We start from the raw sequence: 15,692 nt of genomic DNA, 5'->3' as shown, positions 1-15,692 counted from the left end.
TATCCTTTGCATCACATAACATCTCCTCTCTCATTCTGTATACATCATGACATACACAATAAAGAGCTTACACACAGTTTACACATGCTGTATCACTACTTTCTGTAACATAATATTCATTACACTACCTACTTGTAGTAATCTACTACTACTTTGTAGTAATCCATTCCCGTTCTCACCCCTATTGGAATATGAATTGAGAAACAGAACACAGGTATCTAAGTTTTAAGGCTGATAACCACTCTGCAGAATACAATGCCTGATAGCCGGCACATATGCATAAAAAATAAAGCTCAAACAACCAGCAACTACTTCTTTGCAGCATTCTTTCCAACCACTAGTTCCTATTACATGAAAACCTTCATCAGCTATAATTACATTGTAGCAACTGGAAAATTCTAAGTAAAATAGAATGAAAAAATGGTCTAACGATCTTGAAGGACTTGTAAATAAAGAAGTTCTCACAGAATTATCTCGAATCATTAATTATTACAGCTGTAACAGGCCTAAGGCATCTTAATCCTTTGATTATGCAAATGAGTTAAAAAACTGGGAAATTCTGTACAAGGAATGATGTGGTATCTCTGGCCAACTCCTTTAAAATGTCAATACCCTTCAGCTAAGTTGGTTACAACCCTTGTTCCTACAATTGCCACAAAAGCAGAGACAGGCCTATAAAAAAGGTTTTGAGTTCTCCTGACAGAAATAGAAACAAGAATGTGGAAAATTTTGCTCAATAAGAGTAATTACCATAATATTTTTCTTGGTGTAAAAACTTCAAGGTGTTAATAATCCTTACAAGAGCAGTTACTCATACCTCAATAAAGTTTTTAAAAAGGGCACTTACTGGTTAATTAAATGCTTGTAGAAAAACTACTCAAAGGTAAAAATCCTTTTACAACAAACTTACAACATTGTAAAAACTCGCTGTGATGAGTTTCATTCAGTATTTAGCCAGGGACTAGATAGGTAACCTGCACATAGCTCTGGAGCTTTTATTAGATAAATAAATACTCACACTATCAGGACATGTTCTCCCTATTTCAAGAAAACTACATTTAGCAACTTCAGACAGTATTTTAAAACAATTTTTTTTAATGTTTATTTTTTTTAAGAGACAGAGAGACAGAGTTTGAGTGGGGAAGGGGCAGAGAGAGAGAGGAAGATATAGAATCCAAAGCAGGCTCCCTCCAGGCTCTGAGCTGTCAGCACAGAGCCTGATGCGGGGCTCGAACCCACCAGCTGTGAGAACATAACCTGAGCCAAAGTCGGACACTTAACCAACTGAGCCACCTGCACGCCCCAGATGGTATTTTTAAGAATCATTCCATTATCATTCATTCGTTAAAGCCTTAAAGACTAATGTATCTGAATAATATTTTTTAAAGATTCTATAACAGGGGCGCCTGGGCAGCTCAGTAGATTGAGCATCCGATTTCAGCTCAGGTCATGATCTCATGTTCATGGGTTCGAGCCCCAAGCTGGGCTCTGCCCTGACAGCTCAGGGCCTGGAGCCAGCTTCTCCCCCCCTCCCCCCCTCTCTGCCCCTCCCCCGCACACATTCTGTCTCTCTCCCTCTCTCTCAAAAATAAACATTAAAAAAAATTTTTTTTAAATTAAGATTATACAACACACATATATTTATCACTAAATTAAGTCTGGGTTCTTTGTCCCAATTAATGAGGCTTAGCTTGTCATCTTCTAGTGAGTTAGTATAGCTATAACCTGAAAGCATCAGGACTAAGAATCATTTTCAAATAAAAAAAATCACACTTCACACACACACAAAAGTAGTATTAGTAGATGGGAAGCAATGACCCAAGCTTTTTAAAGTGCCCCTTTTGCTGCATTTTTAATCCAGTTTTCAAGAAAATGCTCACTCTGCAATTAATATGAAAATAATTTTTTTATTTTTGTAAGTATTTCTTTTTAAGTTTATTTACTTTGGGGGAGAAAGACAGAGACAGCATGAGCAGGGGAGGGGCGGGGAGAGAGGGAGAGAGAAAATCCAAGCAGGCTCTGTGCTGGCAGCCGAGAGCTCAAACTCACGAACCATGAGATCATGACCTAAGCTGAAACCAAAAGTCAGACACTTAACTGACTGAGCCACCCCAGGCACCCCTGAAAACAATTAATAGATAAATGTCACTAAATGAAAAAAACAAAAAACATGAATTTTATAAAACTGTGAAACCATCCACACACAAAACTGAATGTAAACTTGACGAGGGCAGATTTTTTTTTTTTTTTGGCGGGGGAGTAGGGTTGTGTTTTGTTGTGGAGTCTGTTTTGTACACTATTAAATCTCTAGAGCCTAGAATAGCATCTGCACTTGGTGTAAGTGCTCAAAAATTTTAAATAAATTATTTTCACTAAGGCAGCTTTTTAAGTTGTTTGTTCCTATTGCTGATGTCCAAATAAGCCTATTATAAAGCCACAAGGAATATATCTTCCTGCTCAATTATAATTATTATAAGTAGCATACTATTAATCAAGTTCTCAGGTTTCAAAGTTTCCAGTAGGAGCCAGCAAGGTTATGGCCTATGGCCTATTTTTGTAGGCCCTCAAGCCAAGAACATTTTCATATTTTAAAAGAATTGTGAAAGACCAACAAGAATATGTGAAAGAGGGGCACCTGATGGCTCAGTCGGTAAATGTGCAACTTCAGCTTGGATCATGATTTCACGGTTCATGGGTTGGAGCCCCCTATCAGGCTCTGTGCTGACAGCTCAGAGCTTGGAACCTGCTTCGGATTCTGTGTCTCCTCTCTCTGCCCCTCCCCTGCTCTCTCTCTCTCTCTCTCTCTCATAAATAAATATCAAAAAAAATTGTTTTAAAGAATATGTAAAAGATGGGCACCTGGGTGGCTCAGTCAGTTAAGCATCTGATTGGATTTCGACTCAGGTCATGGTCTCACGGGTTCATGAGTTCAGGCCCCATGTCTAGCTTTGCACTGACAGCATGGAGCCTGCTTGGGGATTCTCCTCCTTTCCCTCTCTCTCTACCCCTCCCCCACACTCACGCACTCTCTCTCAAAATAAGTTAAAAAAAAAAAAAATCTGTGAAAGAGACCTCAAGTGGCTAACACAACCTAAAAATATTTACTATTTGGTCCTCTAGAGAAAGAGTTTACTGGTCCTTGTGGATGGAGATTCCACTCACAAGAGAATGAAAGTTTTTTGAATACACACTTCTTTCACCTATGAATCTACAATATTAGAAACACATCTTTCACCTAAAACCTTCTCTACATCTAAACTTCTGAATTCTGGCTTTTTGATTTGAAAAATGTTAAGAAACATTTTTAAACCACAACATAAATGGTTACAAATGCTGAAACTAATAAAAAGGGAAGAATAAAGTTAATTTGGGTTTTATGTCTTCCACACTAAAGGAATAAAATACCAAAAATGGACAAAGGAAGAAAAAAACCAAAATGGAATACAAAAAAACCCAATCTAATTATACTTCAAATGAATAGCAGAACCACGTTAAGGGGAAAAAATTAACCAAGCCATGTTTAAACATAGCATTTTGACTATATACCCTCAGGTAAAAAAAAAAAAAAAGAAAAGAAAAGAAAAGAAAAGAAAAAAGAGAACTATAAACAAATATTAAATGCTCATTAATACGTTTGTTTTCAGAGACATATGGTTTAGCAATTCTGAAACTACTTTCTGTGTGTTTTAGGTTTGATCAAATATGTAAATACACTGTGGGTAACAGAAACTAGTTTTCTTGCTGTCAGAGAAAGTAATTACAGAATTGGAAAGGGGAAAAGCTAGAATGAACCCTACAGTTGTTGGACTGGAACTGGAGGTTATCAGGGTGAATCCATGGCTTTTTAGATAGGCAGACAGTTAAAAACCAAAAATTTATGTGTATATATGTTTATGTACATATGTATACATGTATACATGTATACATATATGCAGTATTGTTATATATTATATACATATGTATATAATATATATAATTTCTAGATTAATCCACTAATAAATATCCACAAGAAGAAACTAGAATTCCTTGGAGGAATGGCTGATTCCAAGGCTGGGGTGGGAATATCTTATTATGTAAGAAAGAGAATTCTCAAAACATAACGACCACACATCAAAAGGACACAAAAGACAGCTTGAAATAGCTCTGACTGGTCAAAACTGAGACACTCTCCATCAAAAAACCCCAATGATTAAAAAAAAAAAAAAAATCCACGAGTTCATACTGATATGCATACATATACATAAACACATTAAGGGGGAAGAAGGAAAAGCTCTTACAGAATGCTAATAATAAAGAAATGATAGACTTAGAAAATCACCTTTTGGCATTAGTACTGATTCAAGGCAAGAATTAAACAGATGCTTAAACAAATGGGTTAACGTTCGATAAGCAACAAGGTATGTGCTTAGTTTCAAAATACCTCCCCATAAAATACTTGTTACAAAGGGATAAATAGTATCTTTACAACAGAGAAACCTTGGGAGGGGGGAGGGGAGTTAACATTCCTATTAATGGGATAAATAGACACCATGTGCTTTCTGAGAACACAATATCATTTCTGCAGAATGCGAAAAATGTGTAAGCTTAACCTAATCATTAAGCAACAGAAGAAAACTCAAACTGAGAAAATTCTAAAAATAACTGGCCTATTATCATTCAATACAATCAAAGGTCATAAAAGACAAAGAGTTATAACCAACTGTTTCAGGGTAAAGGATACTGAAGAAACAAGATGAATGAATTCAAGGTGTGGAGTAGCATTTACTCTTTCCGTTATTAAGGACATTACTGATATAATTAATAAAATCTGATCAAGATCTGCAAACAACTGCATTATATCAAGGTTAATTTCCTGATGTTGATTCCTATACTATGGCTATGTAAAAGAATGTCACTCCTTGTAGAAAACAGCCACTTAAAAGTAAAATGAATTGCATTTCCTATCAAAATGCCCGAAAAAGTTTGTGTGTTTTCATGTGCATGTGAAGAGGGAGTGAACAAAACAGCAAAAATGGTTCATTAACATAATTAGGTAGAGAAGTCAAGATGAAGTGTACATAAAATCCTTCATTCTTGTAACTTTTCTGTAAATCTGAAGTTGTCAAAATAAAGTTCAAAAGTGGGAAAGGGCTAATTTATACTTGGACATTATGAGAGTAAAAAGGAATTGTGAAAACCTGAGTGATAGTTCTTTACACAAGGGTAAGAACATATCTCAAGCAAAGGTTGAGACCTGGGTCTCTCTCTTCCGGTTTCAGCTCTAATACTTACAAAGTCACATTTTGTTGGTAAAACCACAACGGTGGCCTCAGTTTTCTAGTTGGTAAAAGGAGAGTAGCACCTATCCTTTTCTCAAAAGCTTATCCTAAACTTCCACTGAAACTTGATGGTTGGGGTCAAGAGGGTCGGAGCACAACACTATATACTGTAAAGTGGCTCACTTTTAACAATGGTAAACAAAAGTATTTCAAAAAGACCTAAGCCACACATCTTTCATCACAGCAAACAGCTGTTGCAGAAAGTAGGTATCTGCTATATATTTTGGTTTATAAAAATTTTCACTTACTCAACATTCTTTTTACCCATATACTTCAAATATTTCAATAAATTCAAACACCCCAATCTATTTTTTTACCATAAAACTTTACAGTGTAAAAATCTTACTAAATTTTAAAAAGCCATGAACTAGGATTTGGTCAACTTATTTTTTTAAGTAAAATATAACTGACATAGAACACTATTAGTTTCAGATGTACCAGTAAACCTTTTAGGGACTGTGACCCAGTATAAAAAGATCTTTATATCATTTCCAAAATTCTATATACCAAGACGTAAGATATACAATCCAAAGTGTTTCATCTTTCACTGACAAGCTACTCAAATTAGCCCTAAGGAATCCAACCAAATTCAAAGAATAAGCGTTTATAAGAAAGAGAACCCGATTTTTTCATGTACTTAAGCAAAAGTTTGCTTTAAAAATAAAAATACTTATTAACTTATTCTCCAAATTCATAAAGGTTTCGTCACCACTTAAGACAAGTTTTTAATCATTTGCATGTGGAGACAAATACTTCAGTGACAAAGGGAAACATTCCTACAGCTGTTATGCAATAGTTATGATTTCAAAATAAAAACTGATTTCTATAAACACATGATACAAAATTTGGTATAAAATAAAACTTAATGTAGCTCATCTTGTTTTCCCACTATTGAAACATAAGACCATGTTCTTGTTGAAAGAAGTCTACTTACTCATGTCTATTTTGAATAACAGATGAGCATTCTAGACTCTTTAAGGCAAAATGCTGAGAGGAGCAACCAGAAGTGAGAAGGGCTGCGGCCAGCCGGTCCCCAAAGTGCAGAGCCCCAGCGTCGGGCCTGCCCGCACAGCCTCACCAGCTCTGCACCACCTCACTCAGGCACATAAGGCGGATCGAGGCAGGGGAGGATTAAAAGAACATCAGCTCCAAAAAGGGTATGCTTCCTGCTTGTCTTGTTTACCACTGTGTCCCAGCAGACAGAAAAGTGTCTGGCACATGGGTAAGCACTTTATTGGCTAAATGAAAGAATAAAATCCTAGGTCTTTCAAATCAACCTACATAAATTATATTAAGTTGTGGAATTATTGTAAAAACAAATTTGGCACACATTAACTTCATAGCCATAACTGTGTTTAAGACACGTTAACAAATATTCTCTATTCTCCTATTCTCCATTCTGACCAAATGTGGTAAGGTCAAAGTTACCGAGACACTTCCTGACCTATAGTAGATGACACAATGCATTTACATATCCTTCCCTGAGTTTAAAATATGGTGTGTAAGAAATTCTTGTAAAACCAGATCAGAAGACCAAATGCATAAAATTAAAAACCAAAGCACAAATGCATCGTTTATCATCAAACTTGAGATAGAATTAACTTACATAAGAATTTACAGGCTACAGAAAAATTTCTTTTCAGCATTTATTTCTCATATCAGTAGCTCTACCAAAATCTGCTCCTTCATAATTAGAAAACCAAAAATTTGATGTAGTCTTTTTGTTTCTCCAACCCTGCAGTATATCTGTCAATGATCTATCATCTTATAGTTTGAAGAACTTCCTCAAAATATAAGATGTATTTTATTTCCAACCACCAAATTAACAGGTTTGCAATTTATTCACATTAAATAGGTAATGTTATATTCCTTTTGCATTACAGTAAAGTTATGTGGAGCAGAATGTAAGTAAATGCAGCAAGAGTATATATGATTTATGCTCACTATTAAGCACAATAACTTTTTTTTCCACTTAACCTATTTTTTGTGAAGAAATTCAACTATTCCCTAGATGTTCTCTTTAAGATTACTAACATATTCGAAGTGACAAAATTTATTCCACTTCCCAAGTATGGCCCATATAATCAAGACATCATTTCACTTCCAATTTAAACCTAGTATTTTCCAAAGGGCCTGCCTTATGTGCGTTATAATCATCTTACTATGCTTCTTGTGTCCATGCTGCTGGAAAAAGCAGTCTGTACAAGCAGGAGTAGAGGCACAATCCTGAGAGAGAGGAGTAGAGAAAGATGTTGAGAAAACAAAACCAGATAAAATGAGCTCATTCGAGTTCAGGAGCTCAGCCAGTGTTCAAGGTCAAGGTTGATTACATTTTCTCATACCATTTTGAGTTAGAAGTTGTCCAATAACAGCAAAACTGGCCCTAGAAAGAGATATCTGAAATTCCATGTGCGACTAGTAATATCATCACTAATTCTAAGCCAACTATACTTCTAAAAAAAGAAGCAAGCGATCATAAAATATGACTATTTAGGAATCTGGGGAATACAGATGTCCCCTAAATGTCAACCAAAGTTACTATAACAAACTCAGTGCTAGCCTAAATAAAATGATAGAGCTATTTCAATCTTGCCAAAAAAATGCTTACATTTAATCTTGAACAATTAAGACTATAACACTCCCAAGCATGTTCTCAAAAAGCATTATTATCAATCTCCATTATCCTTGTTTTCTAAATTTTCAAAACAATATAAGGAAAAACCCCACAACTTTTATCATACATTGCTTTAAACTGAAAAACAGTAAAGCAAAAAAAGGTTTGGAAATAGCATAATCAAAAAATGAAGCTTAATCTAACTAGAACCTTCAAATGGAATAGTCCCCTCCCAATGATCTCTCCTTAGTAAACTGAACATTACAAACAGATCAGAGTTTCAATTAAAAAATTTCTACCCCCACATTAATTTTATATTTAATCAAAGAATCTTCTAACAGGAAACCTAAATATCTCAAATCAATCATTTTCTTTACATAGGAGAAAACCAAATGTCCAGAAATGTTAACTACCTTGATCCAGGTCATTCAGTCCATAGAATACCACTCATTCATTCATTCAAGAAGTATTTATTTGACACACACTATGTATTAAGGTACTGTGCTATGTACTGAGGATATGAGGCAATGAAAATATATGGTCACTGTCCTCATGAAACTTATCGTCTGGTAGGAAAAACTATTATTATATTACTTACAGTAATCACTAAGAGTGAAAGTACAGTTTTCTAAGATCATGTAATGGGAATTAAATCAGTGATTCTCAACCAAGGTCTATTTTGTTCCCCAAGGGGCATTTGATAATGTGCAGACATTTCTGGTTGTCACAATAGTGGCACCTTGTGGGTAGAGGCCAGGATCACTGCCAAACTTCATATAACGCACAGAACAGCTCCTCACAACAAATAATTATCCAGCCCAAAACATCAATAGTACTGAGGGTGAAAAACCCTAATCTAAACCACTGGAGCAGGGAGGCGTTAGTGAAGGGTTCCTCCCTTTATAACACTAAGTATGCCTATCTTTAAGAGAGTTTCACAGCGTGGAAACAAAAAAGATGGCTTGATTGATACAATTAACCAAAGTACTCACTAGAAAGTTAAAACAGGAAAGGAAAGGATTAAAACAGGAAAGGAAAGGAAATAGGAGACAGATTCCCTGGTAGGTGAAAATGAAACAAAAATGCAATGTCTTCTGGTTGCTTCACATAAAATTCCTTTCCTGAACCACAGACAAAAGAAAAATACACAAATAAAAACAAAATTCACACGTTTTTATTTATTACTCCCTCTACCTTTTCCACTGTTCACCATCCCATGTCTACTACTAGATACTGGTGGGAAGATTATAAAAAGTCCTATAGTTGGACAAATGAACACTATGGAAACAAAACTGGAAATGAAATAAAACAGAGATGGGACTTCACTTTCAGTGTGAAAGACAAGACACAGAAGAGGAAAATGTCCTAGGTGTTAACGTGACTCTTAAAAGTCTACATCTGCTAATCTTGACTAACTGAAGGATCCTAAGGACAAAACACACCAAGAATTTAGGCATCCTAAAGATGATAAAAGGTACTAGAACCATTTCAGAATTTATGAACCAAGGCAAATCCAAAATTTGCATTGTGGTAATTTACTGGACACATCTCAAATCTACATATCTGGTTCTTTATTATCCCACTCAGCCTTTTCTGAGCAGCAAGAGAAATGGATGATAGAAAAAACAACTATAGTAATTCAACAAGCTATACAAAGAATCTAGGGGGAAAAAACTGATCACTAACTGGTATTTGATTATGTTAAAGTATTAATGTTAACTTGTTGAAGTATAATAAGTCCTTAAAAATTTAAAGAATCCAACACACAAGTAAAATTCATTTCCTCTAGTTACTTTGTCTAAGTATAGCCAGTGCATAACAGATGCTTATATTTTCCATGTATTACTTTAAGAGCTCCTTGATCATGGGGGCGCCTGGGTGGCTCAGTCCATTAAGCGTCCGACTTCAGCTCAGGTCATGATCTCACGGCTGGTGGGTTGGATCCCCGCATCAGGCTCTGTGCTGACAGCTCAGAGCCTGGAGCCTGCTTCGGATTCTGTGTCTCCCTCTCGCTCTCTGCCCCTTCCCCACTCACACTCTGTCTCTCCGTCTCTTAAAAAAATAAACATTAAAATAAATAAAAAAATTATTTGAAAAAAGAGTTCCTTTATCATGAAAGTGCCCTCTCCAATTAAGTTATGATTTTCTGAGGAAAGAGTTATGCATTACTAGTCTTTTCCATCTTTTCAAAAACAAAGTAATAACCCTACCACAATGACCACCATTCAGTGGCATTCTTAGGGACAGCTCACATAAAACTGCCGCATTCCAGTAATCAGCTGTGGTCCTAAAATAGTTAACAGAATTGAAGCAGACCAACGAGTCCCCTTTCACTGAAGTGAGAACTCTAAACCACCGTAACAAGGGTATGACACCATCTCGGAGCAGCTACAACTACAATACTTGTAATGATAATAATTCTCTCAGTTAACTGCCCAGGTCAAGCACTGACTCTTAGGGAATCTTATATTCCAATGTGGACAAACTTTCTTTCATCATTTCAGAACTGACATTACTGCTCCTGGGATTAACTCATCACAATGATGACGCTTATCTGTAAATGACGGCTTTCTCACAAAACTAGCACAGTGGGCACTTAAATATCAGTTCTTAGACCTCAATCTCATTGAACTCAAGATAACTAAGGAATTTACCACATAAAGGATCTTCTGACAGTGATTTTGAACACAGGGAAGGAGAGGGCACAGACTCCCTTTGACAGATTATGGTGGGTAGGGGTGGGGGCAGCAGCACCTGTTGACCATGATTCAGAAACATGATGCATAAGGCATATATTTTCAGACTGAAACTCATCCATGGTTTGTAAATTAAAAATCTATATTCTTAACTTGGGTTGGCTGGCTGGCTCAATCGATAGAGCATGTGACTCTAGATCTCAGGGTTGTGATGTCAAGCCCCACGTTGGATGTAGAGATTACTTAAAAATAAAATCTTAAAAAAAAAAATCAATATTCTTAACTTTCAAATCTCTGGTACTGTATGTCCCTATTTTCAAGCCAATGCTGGAAGGGGGTCAATATTAAAAAACCTGAGAACTGGGGTGCCTGGGTGGCTCAGTCAGCTGAGGGTCCAACTGTTGGTTTCAGCTCAGGCCGTATCTCACAGTTTGTGAAATCGAGCTCCTCACGTTGGGCTCTGTGCCGACGGCATGGAGCCTGCTTGGGATTCTCTCTCCCTCTCTCTCTGCTCCTCTCCAGCTCTCCCACACATGCTCTCTCTCTCTCAAAATAAATAAACTTAAAAAAATAATAATAACCTGAGAATTAGCAAGCCATAAAACCTAAGCATATTTTAAATCAGGCTTTAAAAGCCAAATTCACTATAAGTAAACATTCTAAAACATCCTTTTCTCCTAATACTATAACTCAAGATTCTTTTTTTATTTTTACCCTTTACGATACATGATTTAATGGAAAATATTCATTACTGAACTATTTCCCATGACTATATGCTTGCTTGTAACAAAATTACTACAACAGCAAGCATTACATTCGCAGAAACTATGTATTTTGTGTTTAAAACAAAAAGTATATTCCTCTGAATCTTTTTTGACAGTACTTCCCTCCCCCAACACTCTATGACTCCATATTGCTATTTTTAAGCTAACTCCACATTCAAACATGGTGAAGTTTGAGATTAGTAAATAAAAGTTGAAAGATTTTCTAACTTCTTTGAAATCCGTAGGGAGAAAGGGGAGCGCACTACATACACTAAAATGGAACTACTACTGCCAATTTCAAATTCCTGTAAAGACTAGATGAGAAAACAGGTTAAATATACAGCTAGCCATGTAAATATTAGGCCCCCTATCCTTAATGGCAATACTAAATTGAAAAACTGATATACCATTTCTATTCCACTGTGCTCTATTGTGACAACCATAGTGTAGTTAGCACCTTTACTCTATCACATGAGGGATCCTATTCAAAATTTTGTGGGGGGGGGGGGTGCTGGAGTGAGGGAAGATATATATTAGGAAACCCCTAGACAAACAGAAGAAACACCCATCAAAAAGGGGTGGGGTAGGAGCACCTGGCTGGCTCAGTCAGAAAGGCATGTGACTCTTGATCTCCGAGCTGGGAGTTCTAGCCCCACGTTGGATGCAGAGATTACTAAAAAATAAACTTAGGAAAAAAAAAAAAAAAAGTGTGGGTGGGGGGTAAGTCAAATCACTGCACTGGAAATAAGAGAAAGGCTTTTTTTTAAAAATATATAATTCTTAAAACTTTAACATTCCATAGTGCTGTAACACAGTATGTAGCAAATAAAAAGGCTACATAGAGCTGTTTTCTTTCCCGCACAGCTGAGAAACTATTAGCAATAAATTGGAACATACAGTACCAATATTTTTTTCTTTTAGATTTTAAGCACTACATAGTATTGCTGAAAGAACCAAATTTTGTAGTTATTAGCTGTCAATTCATAAATAAAATGGAAAAAAGATTTCCAAGTCTACCGCTCTGTTTACTAAATGGTTAAAAAAGAGAAAGAAAATCCAATACCAAAAAAGAAAATTCTTTATTAAAAAAAAAAAAAAAAAAGGTTTGTTTTCATCTGTGTCATTGCTGTGTACTGTAATATGGAGAGCCCAACTCACACGAATGTTATCTAACTTTTATTTAGCCTCTTTGCTAAGCTTCCCAAATGCCAATTCTTAAAAAAAAGAAAAGGAAGAAGAAATAAAAGAAAAAAAAATGTAAGACAGTTTTAAAAAAAGCATTATCCTCTTCATATTATCAACAGTAACATGTCTGGTATTTTAAAAGGTGAATATTTAAGATTTTGTTAATGACACTATTGAATAGAGTACCAGCACTTCCGCATCAGAAGTTCATAAAATTCATGCGACTTTAGTTAACATCACATTAAAATTCTTTCCAAGACAGATAAGGATAATTCTGGCTATGTAGATAGGTGCTCGTTATGTTTAATGTTTGCATTAAGATCTATTTACGTCGGAGTTTAAAAAAAAATAACGTACTTTATTAAAACCTGTCTCCTTTCAGACTAGTGAATTCAATTAAATAGTGAAAACTGGACACCTGCTTTAAAATCTAGTGTTAGATTTGACATTATGAATGAGCCCGTGGGAAAGGCTTCCCCAACATCTTCCCTCTCCTGAAGCACAGACCTCTGCCTACCATTTGTGTCTTTATGCCCTAATGATGAGAGGAGGGACAAGTAACAATCCTGCGTCCCCATCAACCATTCTCTTAGCGTAAGTCCCTAGCTGGCAGGTTACCTAGCCAACAGTATCTCAAATATAAACAGTACGTACAACGTGACCATAGATCATCACCCCTGTTAGGTTCCCTTCCTGTACTACCCTCATCGGTGCCTGCCTCATTAAGGACCCCGGGGAAGTCTGGGCAGTGATGTCCGGCGTGCAGTTAACATCCCGCAAGCCCACGAAAGAGGTGGGCGGGCCAGGCCTCGGCGGAACTGACCCCGAGAGACCAGCCAGGAGCCTCCGGGGGAGGGCCCAACGGGGCCTTCCCTCCAACCCCTAAGCCACTCAATAGGGCGCCGGAGACACCGGAACCTCCCTCCGCCCCGGGGCGGCCCTCCCCCAGCCCTCCCCTCGGACTCGGGGGAGGGGCGCGGGGCAGAGAAACACCCCTCCCCCTCCTCCCCGACACAGCTAGGCCGCCACTCGCCCCACCCTGGGAAATCCTGCAGGCCCGCACCCACCCGGCTCACGCGGGCCTCGTCCCGGTGGGAGGTATGGGTAGGAGGGGAAGCTAGACTGCAATACCAACCTCGCTATTGAAGGTTTTCACAGCCTCCATGTTGTCGGTGCGGAGGCCCCGAGCCCGGCGGCGGAAGAGGCGGCGGCCACTGCACTGGGTGGGAAGAGCGAGACGCGGGCGGCGGCGCCGCCGCGAGGAGGGGCGCCGGCGGGAGACCCGGCCGCTGCGACCCTGGGGCCGAAGCGGAAGGGCAAGCACTGGCAGGGAAAGACTCCCTCAGGGGCAGCGAGGCTCCGGCATGGCCGCTAGGGCGGGCGGAGCGCCGGTCTGGGGAACACAGGCGCTGCCGGGGCGGGTCGGCAGCGGGCGGGGGAGGGGCTGGGCCGCGGCGCCTTCTCTTCTCAGCCCCGCTCGGTCTCGGTCCTCCGCCCTCTAGCCCCGTCCCCTACACTCCCCACCCCCTCCTTCTTCTTCCTTCGTCAGACTCCTGTTTCACCTCCCCGCCGCTCGGGCCGCAGGAACCAGCAGCGCACAGCGAAGACGGAGGAGGAAGCGCTGGCAGCAGCGGCTGCGGCATCCAATATGGCGGACGCGAGTCGGGCCGCGCAGCTCGGAGATCCGCGGCGCCGGCCAGCGCGCCCCCTGCTGACTGGACCGCGCGGGCCCGAGCGGCCGCGCGGAAACCAACGAGCCAGCTCGGGCCAGAGCGTCGCCGCCCGGAGGTCCCGCTCCGCTCGGCCCGGGGCGGCCGGCTCCTCGCCCCCTCCTCGCGCCTTGCAGACGCGGGAGCGAGCGCTGCGGCCGCGTGGGGCGCCGCGGCCCGCCCTTGGAGGGCCCTGCAAAGCGTTTCTCTGAGAAATGCCAAAGTGTCCCCGTAACACGACAAGTTTGGGAAATAATGTCCACGTTTCGGTTGTTTGCATGTGGATTGGCCCCTTTACGTGAGATGCTGGGTTCACGTGCCTTTGAGAACTTCACTGGACAGTGGCCTAAAGGTTAACAGCCAAGAGAAAAGTTCCTAGTCATTCATTTATTTAGTAACGATGAGTCCATGCATTTTAATAGCGTCTCGAGGAAATGTGAGAAACAAAAGCCTCGGATCCGGATGGGGGCAGGGGGACGAGGGAAGCACGCACACAGCCAGCAAGCAGCTCCGAGCAGGAAATGCACGCTGCATAAAATCCAGGGGGACTGGTGCACAGACAATGAGAGCATTTGTCTGTGCGGCGGGAAGCGGGTCCCAGATGCACGAGATTTGTATAGGTGAAAGGGAAACTCATTTTTAATGGCAGATGAATTATTTTAAAGGAATTTTGCCCTTGGTTGTTTGGAGTTGAAACGGTGAATACAATATTCGTGATGAAAAGGGAGATGCTGCTAGCAAAATGCCTGCTCTCACTTTGTGCAATGTAAAATAACCAATACCAAATTAAAAGCAAAATTTATTGAAATTAAAAGTTAGGGGTGTACCACCGAACCCCAAACGCTGCAGTCCTCTTGCTGAGAGTCTTTTTTTCAGCAGTCACCTCCCAAGTTCACTCAAAGGAATGGGAGGAAAATGGCAGGATTTTATGCTGGGGGATTGTTGGTCTCAAGGTACTTTGGTAAGAGCTGAGCCCAGAGCCTATGAAATAGAGAGGCATGCCCTTCTTGATTCCCTAGGGTCTAGGTCTACTCATTAACAACTTTAACATGGGGGCTGGCTACTTAAAAGGTAAAAAGGGCAACTTTTTCATCAGTAAGAGCTTATATTTCTACCTTCAAAACCTCAAATGTGGTCACAAAGTGCTCCATGTCCTTTGGCCTCCAATCCTCATAGGCCTGGCGCTTATGATCTCTTGGCCAACAATTGTTACAGCCTCCTAACTGGTCCCCTGCTTGTCGTCCTAAAATTCATTCTCCAAACTAGCCAGAAGGACTTTTTTTTTTTTTTTTTTTTTAAACACAACTCAGATGAGGTCACTTCCTTGCTTAAATCCCTTTAGAATTTTCCTATTGCTCTTCAGATATTGTCATAACCTTTTACCAGGGCCTGAAGGCCCTGCCTCC

The 15,692-nt window shown here is 39.5% G+C and overlaps 1 protein-coding gene across 1 annotated transcript in view; it reads right to left on the bottom strand.

Annotated features, from left to right (window-relative positions):
* SCAF8 (SR-related CTD associated factor 8) overlaps positions 1–14,516 on the bottom strand; it is a 159,099-nt gene extending 144,583 nt beyond the window's left edge. The window contains 4 exon segments of the mRNA XM_042987377.1: positions 7,481–7,510; positions 7,512–7,544; positions 13,713–13,796; positions 14,140–14,516. Of these exon segments, the coding sequence (XP_042843311.1) occupies positions 7,481–7,510; positions 7,512–7,544; positions 13,713–13,796; positions 14,140–14,220 (228 nt within the window). The 5' untranslated portion in view covers positions 14,221–14,516.
* Positions 14,517–15,692: the final 1,176 nt, after the last annotated feature.

Source organism: Panthera tigris, chromosome B2, assembly GCF_018350195.1.
Source record: "Panthera tigris isolate Pti1 chromosome B2, P.tigris_Pti1_mat1.1, whole genome shotgun sequence".
In the NCBI taxonomy this organism is placed as follows: Eukaryota; Metazoa; Chordata; class Mammalia; order Carnivora; family Felidae; genus Panthera; species Panthera tigris.
The sequence above is the reverse complement of the archived record's forward strand: the minus strand, read 5'-3'. Positions and strand labels throughout refer to the sequence as shown.